We start from the raw sequence: 22,589 nt of genomic DNA, 5'->3' as shown, positions 1-22,589 counted from the left end.
AAGTAGGTCAAAGCTAATTCGAGAAGATGTTCCTCGCCATTTTGCGCACCATTGATGTTGCATCTCCCAAGTTGCAAATACAAATTTTATAAAGAAAAGTGAATAAGTATATGCAAACTATGGGTGCCTTTGGTTGGGCTTTCCAACCTGCTTTTACTTTTACAAAAGTCAAAAGCCAACCAAAAGACCTAAAAGCCACATGTGTTTTTGCCCAAAAGTTGCTTTTACTACAAAATCAAAAGCACATTCCTCCCTACTTTCAAGTGCTTTTGGGTAAAAATTACCCACCTACCACCGGTTACGAGGGTACCGGACCGGTTACGAGGGTACCGGTTCGTTTTTCCTCCCCCGTTCTATTTGTCCCCCACGCACAGTCCCGTCCGCCTCCTCCCCCGCACACGACCGTCCACCTCCTTCGCGCGCCGCCCCCAGCGACCCGCCACCCGCCGCCCCTGGTCGCTAGCCGCATCCACTGGTGGTATTATTGGCGCGGGATAGCGACTTCATGTTGCTAGCGGACGCGGTGGCGGTGGCAATGCGTGCACGGCGGTGGCACGGCTACTCCAGCGAAACTGTAGCCAAAATCTGGACAACAACTACCCCTAGAGCATCTATGCGAGCGTGCGCATCTTTCCCCGTAGCTCTCATCCTCAGCGCATGGTTCAAACGACGCCATGGCCGTGGCGCGCTCTGGCTAGGGTTGGGCGCTTCGGCCGCCCTAGCTAGGAACTGCTCCAACGGGCGGGCGCGCGAGCATCCATGAACTCCGGTGAACTCATTCTTGCATCTACCCTTAGCGGAGAGGGCCGGGAAAGGGGTTCTCACCTTGGGGTCTTGATGGTGGCGGCGGAATAGGGGAGATATCATGGCGGCGCTGTGGCTGATTTCGTCAAGCAAGGAGTTGTTGAGGTCGCTTGGGAGGGTGTCACGGCACGGTGGTTGGGAGGAATTTGGTGGAGATGGCTTGACGGCGGCCAATTTGGCGGCGAGGTGTGGCAGACGGTACTGACAGGAAACAGAGGAGCTTGAGACGACGACGGTGGTGCTATAAATATGTGGAGCTTCATCGTGATCCCTTCTGCCAGCTCCGGCGTTGCTACTCGACGGCGCGTGACGGCGCTAAGATAATTACCGCGGCAGCCCGGCAGCGAACAGCGGCAGCGCCGCTGTTTCTTACTGACGTAAGTTTGAGCTTCGATACACGGAAACATATCCTCTTTCTCAAGTAAAATCGTGTAAAAGAAACACGATTTCTTCGAGCACCAATAAACAAAAGTGTTGACAAAATATAGGTTTATAAATGATAGATAGATCCACTGTTTGAGAGATCAAGAGCTCTGAAAATCCGATCATGAACTGAACACTTGAGTTTCAGTTTCACATATAATTTTTTTTTCTAAAATAGTCATTTACATACGAATTAGTGAACACATTATTTTGTTACGACCAATTTGCATATAAACACACCCACAGACCTTTAGGGACATTACAGGTATTTCTTACACAGCCTACAGTTTCACAGCTGCTCTAACCAAATGATCTTCTGCTTTTCCCACAGCTACTTTTCCACAGCCCACATCCCACAACAGCTTTTCCAAAAGCCACAGCCCAACCAAACACACCCTATATCAGCTAAGCAGTTAGCCTAAGGGTTCCATTGTGTCTTCAAGACAAACAATAACCATCCAATGAATCTCCAAAATAAATTACAGCAACGTAGCTATTAAGAAGGCATTAGATGCTTATAAGTTACCGACCTTTCAGGCCTGTGTTCAAGGAAAAGAAAATTCTCGATAAATATACGTACAAAGTAGTGATGAAGCTTGAAAATGCATGCTAAACATTTACAACTTACAACTATCATGCATGTCAGCACATAACCCCTATAATATACATGGAAAACCATATGAAATCAAGCAGGATATGGAACAAATACAAAAAATGCATGTGCCTTTGACGAATTCAACTTGTAGACTCACCATTCTCCTCTTTATTCTCGCAAACATTTTTTTCCTGCAAGGCCAAAATGAACCTTAGTTGCAATTGTTTATGAATGCCATGCGATGATATAACTAATGACATCAACAGGAGCCTCTAAGGTATCTAGAAGTATTAGGTTGTCAGAAAGGTATACACATTAGGGCCCAGCACCTGTGGCTTACGAGAGAACACATGAGTTCAAACGCGTTGATACAAAACAGATGAGGATGGCACATGTGACTTACGAGAGAACACATGAGTTCAACACATTGGTACAAAACAGAAGAGGATGGAGGTATTGTTGATGCATTGTTTCCTAATCTAGTGACAGCAGTATCTCCAGTATAATCTGCAGTTTTAGCATGTTGTTATTCACTCTCCGTATAGTGTTTAATTCCTGCATGCGATGTCTAATTCATGTGGTGCGAGAAAGCCCATAGGTCAGAAATCAGTATTTAACGAAATTGGAAAAAGGTAACACTTGGGGAATCTCCTCCATCATGCGTTATGAGTTCAACTCAATTAGTTAACCCAGTTATACAACCAATGTGTCCAACCATGTATTATCTCATAAAAACATGGTCAAACAATTTCATAGCTCCTAAGACAAGCCATACTTCCAGATCAGCTATATAAAAGTTCACTGTTATCTTCAACAAGGACGAATGGAGCAGTGGAATATGAATAGCGAAAATATCGTCTCTACATTTCCAGTCTAAGTCTTAGATAAAACTAAGAAACCAATATCATTACTGACCTTTCGGACAGCAGCTTCTTCACAGTGCTCCTTGTTTTTACATGCGTCTTTGGAGCCTGGCAGATATGCATCGTTTGTATTATCCTACATAGAAAGATTATCTTATAAATTATAATCAAACACTCAAATATTATCCCTCAAATATCACCTGAGGAAAACGATTACGTAAAGCAGCAAAGTGTTCAGAGAGAAAATATAATATACATAACATAGTGAAGGAAAAATATTTCATGCACAAACCTGTTCAGAAGATTCTTTAGCAACCTCTTGCTTGTGAACTAATCCATTATTACCTTGGTTCAAAGAATCACCCTTGCTGGCATTGACCTGAAATAGATTGATTGAAATCACACTTATCATAGTTCAATAACTAGTAAATAGGCTCCACCTTGCCACCCTCCGCAGAAGCTCCAACCCCACGTAAACAGTGAAGCATATCTTTCTTATTCACATACTACAGCAACCATCAAATAGAGTCTGTCTATGGATATCTTATACATATTCAGTAACTTAGTTGCTCCTGTACTATGCTGAATTTCTGACTGGCCACATCCAGTCACCCACATGAGTTAAGAAAAAATTTAAATCTTTTAGCAATACAACTGACTTGGCAACATAGGAGTATTTATTAGGGAAACATTTGCTCAGCCACTAAACACGCACGGAAACAAAACAACCAGATATATGAAAAAACACAATTTAATACTTGCCTCCTGGACTGGTTCATTACAAAACACTTCATTTTTAGAAATCTCTTGGCAATTCGTTGGACCTATTTCTTCTATTTCCTCCTGCATGGGACAATATAGAGTTGTCCTTGACATCATGCACAACATTAGTAGTTCAAATTAAATCCACCAATGGAATATAAGAAGATATAGAGAAAACATATATGGTTTCAGAGTCAACTGATACAAACCTTTTCAGCAGACTTCTCACTGTTATCTGGGTCAATAGCCTCATCTTTATCAGTCCTGCGTCCCTTTCTTAAAATCCTCCTAAAATAAACAGCCAAGTCGGATTAGCTAACCAGAAATCTCACCAAAGATAACCAAGCATTTGATAACTTTTCAAATAACTGTTGCATCCTCATCACTCAAATATGGCCAGGTAGCCAATGCCATATAATTGCATGATCAGTTCAAAGCTGAATCCACTAATGCCATATGAGAGCAGACAGGTCGTATGACATATCAAAGACTTGGGAAGCAATAGTAGAAATTCACATTGCACAGCAAAGAATATATTTCTGCAGCAGATAGTTAGAGCTCCCAGAACAAACCTTTTCAGCAGACTCTTCACTGCTCTCTAGTTCATTCTCCTCTTCATCACCATCAGTACTTGAGTCTTCCATCCCTGTCTCAGCATCTTCCTGAACAACAATCAAAACAGATTAGCTAACAACAAACCACATCCATGATCAACAAGCATTCAACAACTCTGCAAATAACTGTTGCATAATCATCATTTTGAAGATCTGGTTGTCCCCAATTCCCCATATTACCATCCTCCTAAAATCGTCAAGCGAATCAAATTCAGAGACAAATGCACATGGCACAGCAGAGCATATATTTCTACAGCAGATAATCAGAGCTGCCAGAACAAACCTTTTCAGCAGACTCTTCACTGCTCTCTAGTTCATTCTCCTCTTCATCGTCATCAGTACTTGAGTCTTCCATCCCTGTCTCAACATCTTCCTGACATTAACAATCAAATCAGATTAGCTAACCACAAATCACATCCATGATCCACAGCATTTAACAACTCTGCAAATAACTGTTGCATAACCATCTTTTGAAGAGCTGGTTGTTGCTAATTTTCCATATTAATACCATCCTCCTAAAATCGTCAAGCAAATCAAATTAAGAGACATTTGATTTCCTTAGCCATTTAACAAGTTGTATACCTCTTCATCCTCATCACTCGAAGAGTGGGTGTCCTCCCCAGTATCACCATTTTCCTGATATCAGCAATCAAATGAGATTAAGCAATCAGTCAACGCTTAAAATCTCAACAGCGAGCTCAGAAAATTTGACAGGCCAACAACCTTCGCCAGTTGAACACCGGCCGTGGCCCCTGCGGCGAGCGCCTGCCCGAGCGTTCCCCGGGGATCCATCACGATGCTGGGCAGCCTGGCGACGTCCCACCCGAGCACGCGGCAGAGGACGGCGGCGAGCGCGCGGTGCGCCCGGGGCCTCCCGTACCGCGGCGTGGCGTCGCGCGCGTGCTGCACGAGCGCGACGCAGCCCCGGAACCGCCGCTCCTTCCTCGTCCCCGCGGCGCAGACCATGCACGCGAACTGCACATCCTCCCAGCCCCGCTCGTAGTGGCCCCGCAGCGCGGCGTCCCGCTCGAACAAGCCCGTGAGGAACCCCGCCGCGTCCTGTTCGCCCTCCGACTCGGACCTCTCCTCGTCGTCATCGGAGGAGTCGGAGTCGGAGTCGTCGTCGGAGGAGGAGGAGGAGGAAGCGCCACGGTTGGAGAAGAACTCCGCCGCGGCGGGGAGGGCCTTCTGGTGCGCGAGCGTGCCGGGGGAGGTCGGCCGCGGCGGAGGCTTCGCTGGGGTGGAGGAGGACGGGGCCGCCTCGGGCCAGGTTTTCGGGGAGGAATTGGGCGGAGGCGGGGCGGGAGCCCACTCGGCCCCGGTATCCTTGGGCTCGGCGGCGGCGGGGGCGGCGCCGTCGAGCTTGCGGCGCTTGTGGCCAGTGGTTTTGGTTTTGCGGTCGGCCAAGCGGGATTGGGTTGGGGCGGGGGCGGGGGCGGGGGCGGGGGCGGGGGCGGGAGGAGGGCCGCGGCGCCAGAGGGAGTGGAGGTGGAGGACCTCCTCGGCGAGGCGACGTTCGCGGTCGCTAGGAGGGCGGAGGGGCCGGGGCGGCCCGCGGCCGCGCGGCGGCGCGGCATCGCAGGTTTGGGCTCGCGGCGGCGCGGCATTGGCTTGGAACCTGGAAGGAAGGAGAGATTTCGCGGCGGCGCGCGATGTGATGGCTGTTCGGTTGCTGCAATCGCGAGTCCGCGACGCTTGGTGTTCGTGACGTGACGGTTTGGTTGCAGGATCGTTCAAGCTGCCGTTCGTTGACGGTTTGGTGTTCGTGACGCGTGGTGGTGGTACAGAAGAAGCCTGACGTTGCCGGCGGCGAGCGGCGGAGGACCTGGTGAGCGTCGAGTGCTGGCCGGTGCACGTGCACACGCAACGAAACGCACCGGTGGCTCGACCGCGGCGCTCAAGGCCGCGCCGGCCGCTGGCTGGCAGTGTCCGACGGCCGCCCGCGCGCCGGCAACACCCACAGCAACGGCCGCAGCTTTGCTCCCGTTTCCATGCCGCCACTCGAGCACTAGAGCACGGAGCCGGTGTCACGCGGACATGGTACCCGAGAGCAGAGCACGGAGCCGAGCAGTGCTCCTGGCTCCTGCAAGCTTTTCAAAAGAAAGAAAAACGAAAAAGAAAAACAGCCAAAGCAAAGCAGAGCACGGAGCAGGGTTTTCAATTCAACCAGTGTGCTCAGGCACTGTTCATTCTCCAATGAAAAGACTTCCACTTAACAGATTTCCAAAGCATCAACCGATGACGAGAACACGACTGCTTGTTAACGAGCATCAGGCACTGCTATTGCTATCTGGGCAATGCATGCTTCTGTGAAATTGTAGATGCGCTTTGGTACACGAGACCTGATTACAAACAGCCGCAGGCCCGCGGCAGCAAACATATCACAGATCAGGGCTCACACAGACAGGCACAAACGAAACCTCAAAGAAAACATCTATATCAGGTCAAGAATTTAATAGTTGCGCAAAGTCAGCTCAAACATCAACAGAACACAAAAGGGATCTAACATTGTGAGACAAACATGTCCAAGTTCACAAACAAGACGCTTTGACAATTCACGGTTTCCCTGGATACATGCGCCTCCACTCGGGTGTTCTGGGTTTAAGCAGAAGCACTAGGTGCGTCGGTCATTTCCTGTTCAACCGGTGTTTTCTGAACAGGGTAGTAGTGGTAGTGCAGCTCCCCGACATCATCTCCAGAAAGCTTCTTCCAACCATCAGGGCCAACGTGATAAACTGCAATTCAAAAGGTGTTGTCAGCCACAGCCCACCCATATTTAAAAAGATCAGAGTGAATTTTACTTGACAAAAATCTTTAACAATGCAACATAGGAAGGCAATGCCAGAAGGGGGTACTGAGAACAAATGCAGCGGCATAAATCCATGAAGACAACCTTCAGGTTTGCTACGAGCTACAAATGATTGTTTCTACAAGAACTGAAATTACCATGCCAACAAGAAATAAATAAGGCGCTCAGCGTAATAGAAAATTACAAGGGGGCCGAAGGTCTAGTTCAGATAAGCTATTAAGTTTTTTACCCTTGAAACCTAGCAAGAGAAGAAGTAAACATGTCCAAAATCCAAATCGTAACAAAAAGCATAACAGTCTGGTAGATATATCATAGCTCTTCAGTGTTAATTATAGATATGTTAGATGCAACATAAGATCTCATGCGCTAATTGGACTTCTACACAATATGTTTGCAATCTCAGATAATTTATTTTCGTTATTGGCAAAATAGCAAAAAAGAGATTATCTAATGTCACTAGCCAGATTAACTATGGTGACAAATGTGCCATAAAATGAAAATAAACACCATGAAGTAGGCTAAAACATACCGCTAACACAACCACCACTTGCTGCATCACGGAATGTTGCCCCATAAATAGACCGTCGTGCTAACTCACCAGCTTCCTCGACGGACATGTTGAAGCGGTAACTGAAAGGTGGAGACAAACACATTATTCAACTCATAATTAATAAGAAAACACAACAAAGCAACACATCAGATTTTACAAGGAGCCTACCCTTCGTCCAAGATACCATAAGCATAGAGGGAACCAGAGCCAACAGAGAACCTGTTTCCCACTAGCCTTGCACCCTCACTGTCAACATAGTACAAGCCAGGACCCTAGATCAAAAGAAGAATCATTAAAGTTTGAGAATAAGAGAAGAGCCATCAAGCATATGTCATATAGCCTAAAGAAACTGAAGGTGTCACCAAAACCAACAACTCACCTTCTCATCCCATCCAGCAATCATTGTACCGATTGACAGTCCCATCCCGCGATATGAATAAAGGATATTGGCCAACAGTTTGGAAGCACCAGCAATAGAGATCCTTCGCTTGTTCGAAAGCTCATGGAGCCGGCACTGAAAATCAGAACCTATATTAGCCCCACTCGCAAAGGTGTAATGCAAGAGATAACAATTAAGAGGAAGAGAAAATCTGACCTTGTTTCCAAGGTTCCTATGCCAAAATTGGCAATCTGCGGCGCCTCCAGCCATCGTTCCCAGCATGTAGGGATTTATTTCAATAATTTTCCTCACAGTTTGCGAAGCTGCATAAAAAAAGAAATCAGAGACCATTACAGTCTGATATCACAGAATGAACATCAATACAAATTTTCTGAACTAAAAGAACCCGAATTGTCTTTGTCCAAATCGCACCAAACACTAATTGGTAAGAATTGAGCTTTTTCAATGCATACAATCCATTACATGCCTAGAGCATCAGATAAACATACTTGTGCCCAATTGGTATTAAGCAAAAGTAAACCATTGTTTTCCACCAAAATTCCAGTCCATCTCTACATTACCTTGATCATGCTACCAACAAAATAATCCTAACACATAAACACTATTCCATTGGTACTTCCTACAACCAAGTAGAGACATAACATAATCTAGTGTTTCTAGATAGCCTACACAATGGTGCAAACAAACATATTACGCCATTCTCTGGTTGAGCATGAACATCAGTTCCGAACACCCTTACTCTATTTCTTTGAGATTAGAGCAATAAGCAACTATAGTGAATTACACAGGATACCCAAAAAAAAAACATACCCAGCTGATACTACAAATCCCGCATAAAAATCACATTTTTTTCCAATCCCACTAACAAAAAGGTACGCAGCCCTAACCGGTGAGACAAAACCTTGAAATTCCGCATAAAGATCTAAACTTTCCGGCCATCCACACCACAGATTCAGCCCCGCCGGAAAACCCTAACCGGCCCCAACACCGCAAGTCCGTGAAAACTCACATATGTAGCCGCCCATGCTGGCCCTGGAGTCAGCGGCGACGATGACGCCCTTGTCGAAGATGAAGGCGAGCGTGGTCGTCCCCTTCTTATTCTTCACCATATCCTTGGTCGCCGCCTGGAACCCGTCGAACTGCGCGGGGGGCAAAAGGCAAACCAAGGTTCAGAACCAACGAATCTGGCAGATCGCGGAGAACGCCCCTTCGCGGAGGAGATCGAAGGTAGGGAAGAAGAGGGAAGGTGGGATCGAGTGCTCACGTCGGCGCAGGTGGGGAGCACCATGGACGGCACGTCGGGGGCCTCCGCGGAGAAGTACATGCCATCGCCGTCGTCGCCGCAGGGGACGGCGAAGTTGGTCTCGAGCGCTGACATGTCCAGCTTCATGGCCATGGCGTCGCCGGCGGTGTGCGCTGCGGGGGAGAGAGGCGGAGGCGGATGAACCGAGTGAGGCCTTTTCAGGTTTCGATTTCACCCTTTTCTTTCTTGCGTTATAAGAAGAAGAAGAACCCGAGCTTGCCGTGCGGGCTGCCGGTGCTGCAGAATTTGTAGAGGGTTGGGTAAGGCGGGCCTTTGGGCCGATCGGTGTCCGAGTTGGATCTGACTGAGCTCGAATCTGTATGTTGTGCGGTTCGGAAAAATCGGCCCGGTTCGCTTGCGAATTAGACAATCGCGTTTTCTTTTCCCAGGACAATACATATAGCATAAAATAAAGTAAAATTTGATAATTCCAGGTTCCAGCCAACAGCCCTTCAGTTAGCAGGGGTATTCGTATTTTCGACCTGTCAGCAGCAAGATTGCTACAGTGGTTTCATTAATCTCAGGATATCTCAGAGATGCTTATAGGAGGTAGGAGGTAATTGGGCAAACATGGGAGTGTATACTATATTTCGATTTTTTTTTATAATTTCACACGAGGGTAGTCTTTATTGAAATATAATTCCAATATGTAAAATTGAAAGCCTTAGATGAATACTATCGTGAGAAAACAGTCGAGAGGTCAAAATTCGAAGTAGCATCTTAGAACCACTTGGAATTTGGAACTGGAAACACCTGAACAAAGAGGCCATAGAGATGGCGTTCCCAATTTTTTCCCCCCTGAAACTGATACAGTAGTAAAAGCTCCATTTTCAGCTGACATCTCTTGTCCTATTTCTTCTTTTTTTTTGTTTTTTAAGTGCTAATAAGAACTGCAATTCTATCTCGAAACCAATAACTCTGGAACATTTTGGTCCTTTCTGAGGCTAAATAACGCTCTACTCGAGCTTCTTGGACAGCACGCATACATGTTTCAGGATTGAAACTCGGTACAGATGACAAAAGCAAGTCACACGGTCTAAGAAATCTAAGAAGTTGGACTTCTCTTCATGAATTCTTTCTTTCTTTATTTACATAGGAAAATGCTGCTGCTTTCTCACAGAGATGATTGGTGTGCACATCTCTTCCACCTCCCAAGCTTCTCGCAGCCCTAAAAACCGTGTAAATGATCAGGTAAATGAAGCATGTGACCATAGTTGCACAAGATTATAGGTATAGAGCGCAGAGGCTGGTTGAATAGCTGTTCAGGCACTAAGCATGTGATGCATTGGCCAAGCCATGACGACTAGGAAACATGGAGCGCCTTTGCATAAGATAACTTAATGAGAAAGCAACGTGTACCTTCCGTGGTTTAATGGCTAGCTCATTGTCTTCCATAAGAACAGCCCTGAATCCCAACGGTTCCAGTACCTTCTGATAGCTTAAGTTTCATAAAGCATACTCATCAACACAATAGTGAAGAAGAATGCTACGGGTTTTTTATATAAAATAAAGCAGTCATGATACTGAGAAAATACAAACGTTTTAAACTGTAAATTAATCATTCCATGATGGCTAGGCGATAAATATTCTTACTCAGCAACTGTATTGTTGTATGGTGGTCCTCCCTCTTGATCACTTATCTGTAATGAATCTGTGTAAGAATTTGGTGAACAGTGCAATGGAATACCATTCAAAGAAGCAAATAGAATTCAAGCATGTAAGCAGATTAATTTTTGATCCAGTGCTATAATACTTGTATTCAACTTTTCCATGTTTCTGTTTTGTCTTTCCTATTAGAGTAACGACACTGAATGGAAAAAACATATCAAGACAAAGAGGTTTTACAACTTTTATTATGTCTTTGTCCAGTGCCAATCACTTGAGCTAATGCTCACAAAATACAACATGTTCATAGAAGTCCTGAATCACATGGCATGAGGATGAGAAAACCATAGTGCCGGGTTGCCTTTGGGTACTTGTGAAGTGTCAAGCACTAAGGTCTGGCTAATTAGGCAAAATACCCGCTCTGATTTACACCAATCTATCGACAATGCACCGTCTTTCCTCATTTTCCCCATTGCCCATCCTCATTTTCCCCATTGCCCATCAATACGGATTCTAAAACCCTATATTCTATTCATTACCTTCAGAATGTGTTGGCCTAAAATGATCTTTTCCATTAACCACACCCACAAAGGCAGCTTGGGGTACATATTTATAGCCAACCTTGGGTAGGTGGCTTACAAGCTAAACAAAGCATCTAAAGAGCATCTAAAGCAGTAATTGGTGATAAGGTGCACGTAGGCACGAACCACCCACGGATACAAGTGCTCACAGGCACTAAGTGCACACAGGCACTACTAATACATTATTCTATCACCATCAAGACTTAACTCTAACATTCTCCCCCTAAGTCCTGGATGGCAAACGAACCATCCCAAGTTTGGTTCGGAGTTCTTGGAACTTGACTCTTCCTGAGTGTTGATGTAGTTGCCTTGACGCTCCCTTCCTCCAAGCAGCCACTTCATTGAAGACAGGGTTCTTCGCCAGGGCTTGAGCGGACTTGCTATCTGGCATCTATCTGCATCGCGGTGCGCCAGGCCGCATATCCCTCAGCCTCAGCGAAGGAGCGAGACTCGCCGTCGTCGCACATCAGGTGAAGCACGGCTTCGAGGTCGTGCGGCACCCGTCCCGGCATCGGTTGGTCGCCAAGAATGTCCGCCATGGTGCGGTACCGCAGTGGCTCGCCATCGTGGTACGCGTCGACGCGGTCCTTGTCGTGAGGGAGCGGAGTGGCAAACTCCACTGAGCGGGGCTCATCGTGAGCCGGTGTTGACGAAGCAGTGCTCGGAAGAGTGGCCGTCGGTGCTAGAGTATGTGGCATGGCCGGCTGTGGTGGTAGCCGTGGACAGCTCGCCGCACCCAGAGGAGTACTCACCGGAGTCGGTTGAGGACTCGCTGGCGCTGGTGAAGAGCTCGCCATAGTCGGTGGAGACCCGGGGACTGGGGTAGGCACGCTTGGCGAAGAAGAGCTGCTCACTCCCCCATCTCCCTCAAAGTGGACGTAGTCGTTGTACGTCGAAGTCGAGCCGCCGTCAACCATCTTACCCCGCACCATCTCCTTGGTGCCGAGCTGTGCCACCTCAGCGTAGAGGACGTAGAGGTTGTTCTTCCCCCTATCCACCTTGGCGAGGAGGCGGCAGCGTCGATCCCAGATGCGGAGCACTCCGCTGTCGATCTCCACACGCGACCCGTTCTCATCCAGCTGCCCGAGGCTGATCATCGAGTTCTTCAACGCAGGAATGTAGTAGACACCGGTGAGGAGCCGATGCTCGCTAGTCTTGGCGACAAGGATGACGGAGCCGACGCCCTTGATCTCCACAGTCGAAGAGTCGCCGAATTTGATGGAGCCACGCACGTCAACGTTCAAGTCGGAGAAGTATTCCCGGCGCCCGGTCATGTACTCATGGGGTGTGTGGCACCACTATCCAGGAACCAGCCATTGATCCTGTCATCGCTGGTACTGTCGCCGATGGAGACATGTGCGCACGGCTCGTCGAGGTGGAGGAGAGCCGTCGTGGCCGCTGCCGCATGAAGAAGCTCGATGGTCCCGTGAGCCAGGAACAGAGCCGGCTCCTCCTCCTCCTCCTCCTCAGCCTGCGCAACGTGGGCCTGGCCGCGCCTCGGCTGGCGGCACTCCCTGGCCCAGTGGCCAGTCCTGCCACAGTTGTGGCAGGTGTCGTCTCGTGCGGCCTCGCGCTCGCCGGCGGCAGCACCCTCGGCGCCTCCTTGCGCCTTGCGCGGCAAGCCGCGCTTGCGGTCGCCTGTCAAGGAAGAAGACTCCCCCTTCTTCCGCTCCTTCTAGCGAGCGAGCCACCTCTCCTCAGTGAGGTGCAGCTAACCACCAATGGTGACCCCAGAAGAAGGCTCGTCACGGTCATCGACCACCTTGAGCCGCCCGTCAGCTCCTCGATCGACAACGCTGAGAGGTCGAACAGCGTCTCGATGGAGATGGCGAGCTGCGAGTACTTCTTCGGAACAACGCATAGAAACTACGCAACGGCTTTCTCCTCGTTGATCTCGTTGTCGCCGTACCGCTCCAACCACTGCATCAAGCTGGAGAGGCGGATGGTGAAGTCGTCGACGTCCTCGCCCGGCTTGAAAGCCAGACGATCCCACTCCTGCCGAAGCTTCTGCAGAGTGGACTTGCGGGCGCGGTCGCTACCGACTCGGGCCGAAGCGATAGCGTCCCAAGCGGCCTTGGCAGTCTTCTTCCTGGAGAGGTTGGCCACCATCTCCATCGGGACCGCGGCGAGCAGCGCCTTGAGCGCTCACGGGTCCTCGTGGCTGTCGACGTCGCCGTACTGGACCGCGTCCACATCTCCCGCACCTGGAGCTTCACCTTCAACACCGAGGACCACTCCGTGTAGTTGGTCTTCATCAACATCGGCCACTGCGTGTTGCCGACAGACTACCGGATGATGGTCTTCACGACCCTTGGGGGTCGGTGCCCAGAGCCGAGGTCGGAGTTGTGCTCAGCATCCGGGCCGCGACGCGGGTCCTGGACCCACCGATGCACATCCGTGTCCCGCTGCCTTGCTACATCCTGAGCCTCGGGATGGCCGCCCTGCGACCCGGCATCGGCAGCTAGCGCCCCGCGCCCGCCGCCCTACGCCGCGTGCCTCAGCTCCTCCGCGTCGCGCCGCGCGATCTCACACGTTGCCTCTGCCTCCTCACGCAGCCGGTCCGCCTCCAGATGCCACTGGGTAGTAGCAGCCGCTGCCGCCTGTGCCTCCTCGTTGGCAAGACGGGCTGCCTTGGCTGCGCGCACCGTCGCGGTCTCCATGGCCGCCGCACGCTGGCCGAGCCGTAGCCGCCTCCCGCCCTCCGCTTCTTCTCCTCGCGTGCCGCAGCCACACGTCGTGCCTGGTGCCGCTCCGCCGCTGCCTCCTCCTCGGCCGCCATGCGCCGCTCCTCCTCCTCGGCCGCCACCTTGCGGCGCCGCACGCTGCTCATGGCCGAGCGGTGGGAGGTGCGGGAGGAAGTACAGGAGCAGGCCCTGTAGAGGGTCGGGAGCGCCGGCACCACGCCGGCCGGTGGGTCCCTAATACATTATTCTACCACAGGCACTAAGTGCACACAGGCACTACTAATACATTATTCTATCACCATCAGGACTTAACTCTAACAGAATGTATCTTATCAACAATGACTGCTGTGGAGATCATATTGTGATGCTGGAAAGACGGAAAGAGCTAACAACACAACCTTCTATGACTAAAATAGATATAACATAGAAGTTAATTAAGAGTAAATCAGATGGTTGAAACTTTAAAGTGCAGTTTGAATAATAAAGCATCACATGATTGGTACAATGGGAGCTTCATGCAAAAGAAAATAAACAAAGCTCAGAGACTATGTCCTCACCAGATAAATCAAAGTGAGAAGCTCTCCATCAGGTTTTAGAAGCCGATTAACTGTCTCTGCCCAAGCCACCCTCAAGCTCGGGTCAAGTGCACAAAAGAACCTGCGCACATAGATACAAGCGATCTGAGCTGCCATCAAAGTAACAAATTGACAAGATAAACTGAAACCTACGTGTAATCAAATATAAGGTCGAATTGTTCGCTTGGTATCCACTTGAAGAAATCTTCAGCCAGAAAAGTAAAATAATCTGCATTGGGCAAAGAGGATGACCACTGTACACCAATGGAGAAGATAAGCAGACATATTATCTAAGTCAGCATCATAAAGGGTCTTGCCTACAATCAGAAGACAGTTTTTAAGAAAAAGGTATGGTAGAAAAGCTGTATTCCAGTTGTGATTGTTGGAATAATGTAATTTTGTTTGAAAATGAACTCAACATCAATTATCCAAAGAGTGGTCCAATTGCCAAGCCCATTATGATCAATATTGAGTAAGAATTTACAATTTCAGAAGTTCATAATGAAAAAAAAAGATAATGTCATGAGCCCTTAACAGCAAAACCATAAAGTTTGAACATGTATGTTATCTTTTGTGATTAACATTATTTTAAAAAACTAGCCTGTGGCATATATCAAACAAAACTACTTGAAACATAAGAAGAAACTAGGTAAGGTATCAAGCTCTTGCTAAGCTACTAATCATCAGCATACCTGCTTAGCCTTCTTAATAGCCAAATCAGAAACGTCCAAACCGACAACAAATCGTTCAGGGCATGCCAGAGCAACCACATCGTATCCCTGTTATACAGAAGCACCTCAATCTGGGAAGAGAAATTCGATAACATGGTATCACATTGAAAAATCTAAGTTCCAACTTGTACAATGTTATTATAATGGCCAGAAAAGTGGGTTTCCTACTTATAGTATTATCATGCACTTTTAGATTTCTAAAATGGTCCACAGTGCAGTACACTGTGACAGATACAATCTTCAATCAAAAGGTTAATATTGCCGTTCTCAACACATGCCAGCTCTCAATGATGATGAAGGACAAATGGAGAAAAGTAAGCAAGTTCTACAGAAGGTGTGCCAGGGAGAAAGTAATAGTCTGGTTTTAGTGAATTTTGGTTATTTGGGAGAAAATGGGAGGAAAGCAGTAATATCTGGGGGAGTCACTAGATAAAAGAACGAGATAATTTACCATTCCACATCCAGGAACCAAAGCTCTTCCTTTCGGGAGTGTCCCTGATCTAACAAGATGTTCGATGACTGGTGTTGGCTTTCCCAAATCCCACGGGGTCACACCAAACTCCCAGGACTTCTCCCACCCATCTGACGAACAATAATTTAGAAAAGGCGATTCAGAATCAGCAAATTCACATGATAAAAAATACAAGGCACAAAGTAGATGCAAAGAACATGAAATTTAACAAAGAAAGCAGAAGCCATAATGTGCCCGGCTGGCAATTTTATCTGCCGACAACCTAATCTGTGACTAGTAACTGTCTAAGCGTACTCATTAGAAATGGCAACCCTTGTTCTATGGGGAGATATCATTCTCTGCTTGATCAGCAATGCCGCAATGGTTTCAGTCTTTCAGGATACAAATTTGCATTATAGAGTATAAACACAGACAGCGTCTCCAAGCACCCCAACTATTGATTTGCTGACCTACCTCGCCTTTTCGTGCTTCAACTCTGAGATAACTAGAGTTTCAGCTCCTATAATGCACTCACAGCTGGATTCTGCTCAAGTGATGCCCCTGTAGCAGCACTGGAGAATCCCCAACAGCTCAACCACACCAGCGTTTGTTCGTTTCCAATGTTAGGTGATTGCTTTGCTTCTTCCAAGCTCCAACTACTAACGAAACGAGAAACCCCCAACCACACGGCACAGCCGCACAGCCCACTCCACCGATCAAGCACCCACGCACGGACGCACATGCCCAGCCACCCCTCGTACAGGCAACCCAAACCAAACGGAACCAGACGCCAGCAATCACACCTCCCAAATCCATCTCCCCCAACCCGCAACAACCGGCACGAGAGAGACGATTCGTCACCACCCTCCCTCACCTGCCGCGTCGCCGGTGAAGAGCTCCCGCAGCCTCCCCACCTTCGGGTTCTCGCCGGGATCCCTCCTGCCACCCGCCGCCGACGACGACCCCATCCCCCGCCGCGGCCGCGCGCGCGACGCCAACCAGCGCACGGGCTCGCCTACGCGAGACAGCGCTCGCATATGGCTGGCTCCACCGCAGCAGAGACGGAAACAAGAGGGAGGGGGAAATGATTTTATTTCTTCTATGAAGAAAATATTTCTATACGGATAGGATAAGATAATTATTATACGGATAAATAAAAAGAAAAGGAAAAGAAAAGAAAAGAGAGAGAGAGAGCTGTCGAGTATATCACTTCGCTGTGCAGCTTCTCGTGTGCCTCGTCCCCACTCCCTCCACCCGCCGCAGGCCATATCCCCCCTCTCTTCCCTCCCCCCAACTGCCCCCCTGCCCGCAAGGGAAAGGAAAAAAAAGAGTGGGGCGGGCTCGACGACTTTGCCGGACGCGGCGGCGCATCCCCCATCCCATCCCATCGCCGCGTCGCATGGCGGAGGACGACGCGGCGGCCGCGGCGGGGTCCCCAATCCTGGACCTGCCGGAGCCGCTGCTGCTCCACATCCTGGGCTTCCTCACCGACCCCCGGTCGCGGCACCGCGCCGCGCTGGCGTGCCACCGGCTCCTGTCGGCGGAGCGGGCGACCCGCGCCGCGCTGTCGCTACGCGGGGACCCCCGGTCGCCCACGTTCCTCCTGCTCGGGCCCGCGTTCTGCTTCCCGGCGCTGGAGCGGCTCGACCTCTCGCTGGTGTCGCCGTGGGGCCACCCGTTCCTCTCCGAAGCGGCGCCGGCCGCCGACGGCCCGGCGCCGACCTCCACGGAGGAGGAGGTCGCGCAGCAGAACGCCTTCATCGCGGAGCACCTCGCCAACTGCTTCCCGGCGGTGTCCTCGCTCGCCGTCTACTGCCGGGACCCCACCACGCTCGACAGCATCACCCCGCAGTGGCGGGGCCGCCTCCGCAGCGTCAAGCTCGTGCGCTGGCACCAGCGCCCGCCCGGCCTCGACGCCGGCGCGGATCTCGAGCCGCTGCTCCGGGACTGCCCCGCGCTCAGGGCGCTCGATCTCTCCGAGTTCTACTGCTGGACGGAGGACATCGGCCCAGCGCTCGCGGCGCACCCTGCCGCCGCCGCCGCGCTCACCGAGCTCGACCTCGGCCTGGCGGGCGCCACGGACGGGTTCCACGCCGCCGAGCTAGGGGCCATCGCCGGATCCTGCCCCAGCCTCCGGAAGCTCGTGGCGCCATGTGTTTTCAACCCACGGTACGTTGACTTCGTCGGCGACGAGGCGCTCCTCGCCATCGCCACCAGGTGCCCCAAGCTCACGGTCTTGCGGCTTCGGGAACCGTTCGAGCCGGCATCCACCAGCCAAGGGGAGGACGTGGCCATTACCGTGGCAGGGCTTGTCTCCTTCTTTGCTGCACTCCCTGCGCTGGAGGATTTCACGCTTGACCTGCGGCATAATGTGCTGGAGACAGCGCCGGCGATGGAGGCGCTTGCCCGCAGATGCCCGCGGATCAAGTTCTTGACGCTGGGGGGCTTCCAGGGGTTGTGCAAGGCATCATGGCTGCATCTCGACGGCGTTGCGGTGTGCGGTTCGCTGGAGTCACTATGCATCAAGCGTTGTCTGGATCTCACCGACGCCAGCCTTGCAGCAATCGGCCGTGGGTGTGGGAGGCTTGCTAAGTTCGCCATCCATGGCTGCGATCTTGTGACATCAGCTGGGATCAGGAGGCTAGCAACGGCGCTTCGGCCCACAATCAAGGAAGTAAGCATCTTGCACTGCCGGCTTCTGGACACAGCAACATGCCTCACTGCTCTGAGTCCGATCCGAGATCGCATTGAGAGACTTGAGCTCAACTGTGTCTGGAGGGAAGTTGAACAACCCGAAAGCGTGGCCAATGGCACAACCGGATGCGACCATGAGGATGATGATCTGGGTGAAGTGTCATATGAGTCTGCATCAAAGAAATGTAGGTACATGGAGTTGGATGATCTAGTCAGCTGGGAGATGCTCCGTTCACTCTCCCTCTGGTTCCCTGCTGGTGAGCTACTCTCCCCGCTCATTTCTGCTGGGCTTGATAGCTGCCCTGTGCTAGAGGAGATCTCAATTAAGGTGGAGGGTGATTGCCGGACATGTGCACGACCTGGCCCTCGAGTTTTTTTCGGCCTGAGTGATCTTGCAGGCTTCCCAGTTCTGGCCAAGATGAAACTGGATCTGAGTGAGGCAGTTGGTTATGCCCTCACTGCACCAGCAGGGCAGATGGATCTTTCTCTGTGGGAGCGATTTTATTTGCAAGGTATTGATTCACTAATTACTTTGTATGAGCTTGATTATTGGCCTCCCCAAGACAAGGAAGTGAACCAACGCAGCCTGACACTGCCCGCTGTGGGACTACTCCAGCGCTGCATCGGACTCAGGAAGCTCTTCGTTCATGGCACCACACATGCTCATTTCCTGAGCTTCTTCTTGATGATGCCAAATTTGAGGGACATGCAGTTACGGGAGGACTACTATCCGGCACCAGAGAATGATATGATGATCACGGAAATGCGAGCCGAATCTTGGCTTCGATTTGAGATGCAGCTGAACAGCCGGCTAGTTGAAGATTAATGTTGAATGTGAGAGCATCGTCAAATGAATACTGAGGTGCTTATTTGAGATGGGACTGAACGAGGTGGAGTTGATTTGGGATGGTGCTGATCGATGGATGAGTTGCTTGTGAATCTTGTGATCACGGCGGTAGTAAGGACAGCTGGTGTAGTGCTATTGAGGAGAGTAGAAGACGATGCTTTGACCGTGCGGAAAATAAAGGTGGTCTTCTCTAGTTGCATTTTTTTCTAATAATGTGTGTAATAAGAGATTTGGGGGCAGAATTCAGATATTTGCAGGAGGTGAGACGATAAACAAGTATTTGAGGAAATTTTGCAAGGAGTGAGAATTTTCCCCTTTTTTGAGCTGAGGTTAGTTGAACACCGGCACGATAGATTGGAATTGTTCCTGTGAGCTGTAACAATGTAGCTCTGTAAAAAGAATAAAAGAAATGTCACTCAGTCATCTTCCTTATGCTCTAGTTTTGCTTGCGGTGCTACCCTGAATAGAAAATTGATGGTGGTTGTGATCACATCCAAATAGAAAATGGAAGTTGATCGCATCCAAAATTGATGAGTGGCCATTATGCAAGAAACATGGCAACTTGATCCATGCACATGTAACAATGATCTTTTTTTGTTAACTATTTCCTTCCCTTTTTTCCAGCCCCTGCACAGGTTTGGCAAGTTGGCAGCCTGGCTTTCCAAGCCAAGCAGCTAGGTTCTGCAAGATACTACTGCTGCCTATTGGCATGATCAAGCATGAGGAGAGTGCTACCAGTATCAAGCATGACAAATTCCTACCCACTTTATTAAAAAAAAAAACTACACCCGCGTGACCAAAACCCGTTACTATTTTCATATGACAGAATACCCTTTTTCCTTCATGCAGACACAAAAAAAAGTTTTTTTTCCTAATTTTCAAGCAAGCAGACCATCATAGCAGTTTCCCTGCCAATTTGCCGGTTTTTTCTCCAAGGAGCCGTCGCTTTGCCTGGCGCTCACTTGCCGCATGGATATGGCGAGAAGGACGCGCCGAACCCGAACAAGATCGGCATCCGAGCACGGCCAAAGATCTCGCCACTACCACAACAAAGCCGGCCGATTGGGGTTGGTTTATCCAGCGCGATCGCAGCGGGGTCTCGTCGGGGACAAATCCGGGCGATTCGGGTGGCCGTGGCGCCCCCGGCCTCTTGCCCTAATCGATGAGCAGGGGCAGGCAGGGGCGAGGCCGCCGCTAGTGCCTTTCGGTTCAGCCGCAGCTGGAGCCTGGAGGGATGGAATTGGAACGGAATGGAATGCTACTGCACAAGCTAAAAAGGCAGGCAGCTCCTGGCCTCTAGAAGGAGCAGATTAGGTAGAGCACAAGCTGCAGAAGCTTCCTCCTCGACCTCTCCCCTCGCGCCACGTCGCGGCCTGTGGCTCGCGTAGTTCCCGGGGTGACAGGGACACACGGTTGCAAGAACGCGTCCATCATCCACCGTTTTTTCTCTCGGAGTTTTGAGTTCTCAGATCCCAAATTCCTTCTCAAATTCTCAGAATGTTCAGAATGTACTGACTGGTAACTTCGAAAGTGGTGAAAAAGAATGAGTTGCTACACTGATGCATTTCACCTTTTCGACATCTCTGAATTAGCACTTGCTAACTTTGGCGTGCTGAATTCTTCTCTTACCTGCTTGCTGATGCGGATGGAAAAATCCCGGGGAAGGTTGCGGTTCCTTCTCCCGCGGTTTACGGACGCCTTCACGAGAAAGCCGCCGCTCGCGCGTCTTTCTGCCATTCGCTAGTAGTAGCATGCTCGGTTGGTACAAGCATCAGTATTCTTCTATTTTCGCCTTGCGTGGAAATTAAAGCTTTGCTCTTTCTTATTAGGTCAGATGCTTGGGTTACGTTTCAGACGACGACGATGCCAAATTGCAGTGATCTCGAGCAAGATAAGGCCCGGATAGACTGCAAGTGCAAAGCTTATCCCGTGTATAAAACAAAGAGTATAGCTCGGTACGGAGGAGCCGGGTTGTCAACAATTCCAGCTGCGTGCGTATGCACGCGATTTCTCGACCAACTTCGCTGATTGATCGACCGATCGATCGCGTGGAAATGGCACGTCTGGATCCCATAATCCTGAGCCCGATCGACTGACGAATCCTGGCACGGTCACGGTCTGTCACTCCCCGTATTTTAATGGAGAACACCGTATCCTGACGAGGCCTAAGCCTGAGTGGGGCATGACACGGCATCTCTTTGCGTCGTCGTTGCAACAAGTCCCCGGCGCCTCGCTCGCCAAGTGCTGGGCGGTGCAGATCGAGTGCAGCGGCTGAAACGACGTGCGCGCGGGCTGCTGGACACTGGTGGCGCTTGTAGTGGGGATTAACAGCGGCATACAAGGTGACACATGACCACGTGTGCTGTTGAGTACGTCCAGAGGCGGCTGATTATTCCGCTTGCAACTTGGCCAAGTGCACGTTTTGTTTATGAAGATAATAAAGGGGCGGCGTCGCCCGTAATGACGTTTTGTTTATTCAAAAGCCAAATGGAAGTCTATATGCACTGGTGTCTTGTCTCACACCTCGGAACATTGTTTAGTAGCATGTCCTCTTTGGATCGAGTAATCCAGTTTTCGTCTATGAGTAGTTGTTTGTTCATGAGATTTTTAGCCTTCTTACTACTCAAGAGATCCTTTTTTATTAGATTATTTTGCTGATCAATTGAATTTGTGAATGTGTTGCACAAGGGAAAAAATGTGACTTAAGGAGGAGCATGATCCGGATCATCTAATAAGGAGGTAGACTTTTCCTTACAGTCTCGAAAACGCGCGTGTTGAAAAGAAGAAAAAAAGGAAAATGCACGTGTCTAAGAATCTCTTGCCATTCCTGCTCCTCACCATTTCCGATCCATATACCCGTTCATCACACGGAATTTTAAGGAAATACTAAAAAGAAAGAAAAGATCCAGAGCAACAAGCTCTTGGTGACCACCAGAGCATATTCAGTATGCACACGATCTCAAAACGTGAGCAGCTGGGCACGGCGAAAATCCGGGAGCCGCTGTGTGATCCGCGAAGCCGTGGCGCATCGCACTCGCTCACAAACTCACAAGTCACAGGGAGGAGCACTGCAGCTGCGTGGCCCCACCGCCGATAGCACCAACGGGAGCAGTGGGTGGGGCCACGCGCAACGGATATACTCCTGTGCACACGCTGCAAAAAGACAAGCGATATCGAGCGCCCAGAGCGTATGCAATGCAAGAAAGATCTGGAGGCGGGGGGCGGTCGGCGTCAGCGGCTCCGGGCCACGAGTCCGGCGGAGGTGGCTGGCGCGGGATCGGCCGTCGACGCCGTGGTC

The 22,589-nt window shown here is 50.0% G+C and overlaps 4 protein-coding genes across 5 annotated transcripts; 1 reads left to right on the top strand and 3 right to left on the bottom strand.

The window, feature by feature from the left end:
* Nucleotides 1-1,771: 1,771 nt before the first annotated feature.
* Nucleotides 1,772-6,441, bottom strand: LOC117853359 (uncharacterized). Its single transcript, XM_034735743.2, has 9 exons — nt 6,327-6,441; nt 4,785-6,151; nt 4,644-4,697; nt 4,345-4,434; nt 4,020-4,109; nt 3,448-3,735; nt 2,978-3,064; nt 2,738-2,821; nt 1,772-2,013 (listed from the first exon to the last, which is right to left on the bottom strand). Exons 1-6 carry the CDS (start codon nt 6,439-6,441, stop codon nt 3,706-3,708), a joined length of 1,746 nt encoding a protein of 581 aa, XP_034591634.1. The 3' UTR covers nt 1,772-2,013; nt 2,738-2,821; nt 2,978-3,064; nt 3,448-3,705.
* A 36-nt stretch (nt 6,442-6,477) lies between these two features.
* Nucleotides 6,478-9,333, bottom strand: LOC117852617 (proteasome subunit beta type-5-A). The gene is made up of 7 exons (XM_034734785.2): nt 9,085-9,333; nt 8,830-8,959; nt 8,016-8,122; nt 7,800-7,934; nt 7,589-7,692; nt 7,400-7,500; nt 6,478-6,796 (listed from the first exon to the last, which is right to left on the bottom strand). Exons 1-7 carry the CDS (start codon nt 9,214-9,216, stop codon nt 6,663-6,665), a joined length of 843 nt encoding a protein of 280 aa, XP_034590676.1. The 5' UTR covers nt 9,217-9,333; the 3' UTR covers nt 6,478-6,662.
* Nucleotides 9,334-9,877: 544 nt separating this feature from the next.
* On the bottom strand, nt 9,878-21,059 carry LOC117852618 (probable thiol methyltransferase 2). 2 transcript variants are annotated; one of them, XM_072293062.1, is made up of 8 exons: nt 20,921-21,059; nt 15,751-15,881; nt 15,261-15,347; nt 14,722-14,822; nt 14,551-14,650; nt 10,717-10,763; nt 10,483-10,561; nt 9,878-10,291 (listed from the first exon to the last, which is right to left on the bottom strand). In XM_072293062.1, exons 1-8 carry the CDS (start codon nt 21,042-21,044, stop codon nt 10,238-10,240), a joined length of 723 nt encoding a protein of 240 aa, XP_072149163.1. In that variant the 5' UTR covers nt 21,045-21,059; the 3' UTR covers nt 9,878-10,237. The 2 variants fall into 2 exon arrangements, with proteins under 2 accessions (XP_072149163.1, XP_034590677.1); XM_034734786.2 differs by lacking the exon at nt 20,921-21,059 and adding an exon at nt 16,625-16,925.
* Nucleotides 17,067-19,723, top strand: LOC117852616 (F-box/LRR-repeat MAX2 homolog). The gene has a single exon (XM_034734784.2). The coding sequence runs from the start codon at nt 17,150-17,152 to the stop codon at nt 19,268-19,270; it is 2,121 nt and encodes a 706-aa protein (XP_034590675.1). The 5' UTR covers nt 17,067-17,149; the 3' UTR covers nt 19,271-19,723.
* Nucleotides 21,060-22,589: the final 1,530 nt, after the last annotated feature.

This window comes from Setaria viridis, chromosome 4 (genome assembly GCF_005286985.2).
Source record: "Setaria viridis chromosome 4, Setaria_viridis_v4.0, whole genome shotgun sequence".
NCBI lineage: Eukaryota > Viridiplantae > Streptophyta > Magnoliopsida > Poales > Poaceae > Setaria > Setaria viridis.
Note: the sequence above shows the minus strand (reverse complement) of the source record. Positions and strands in the feature narration are given on the sequence as shown.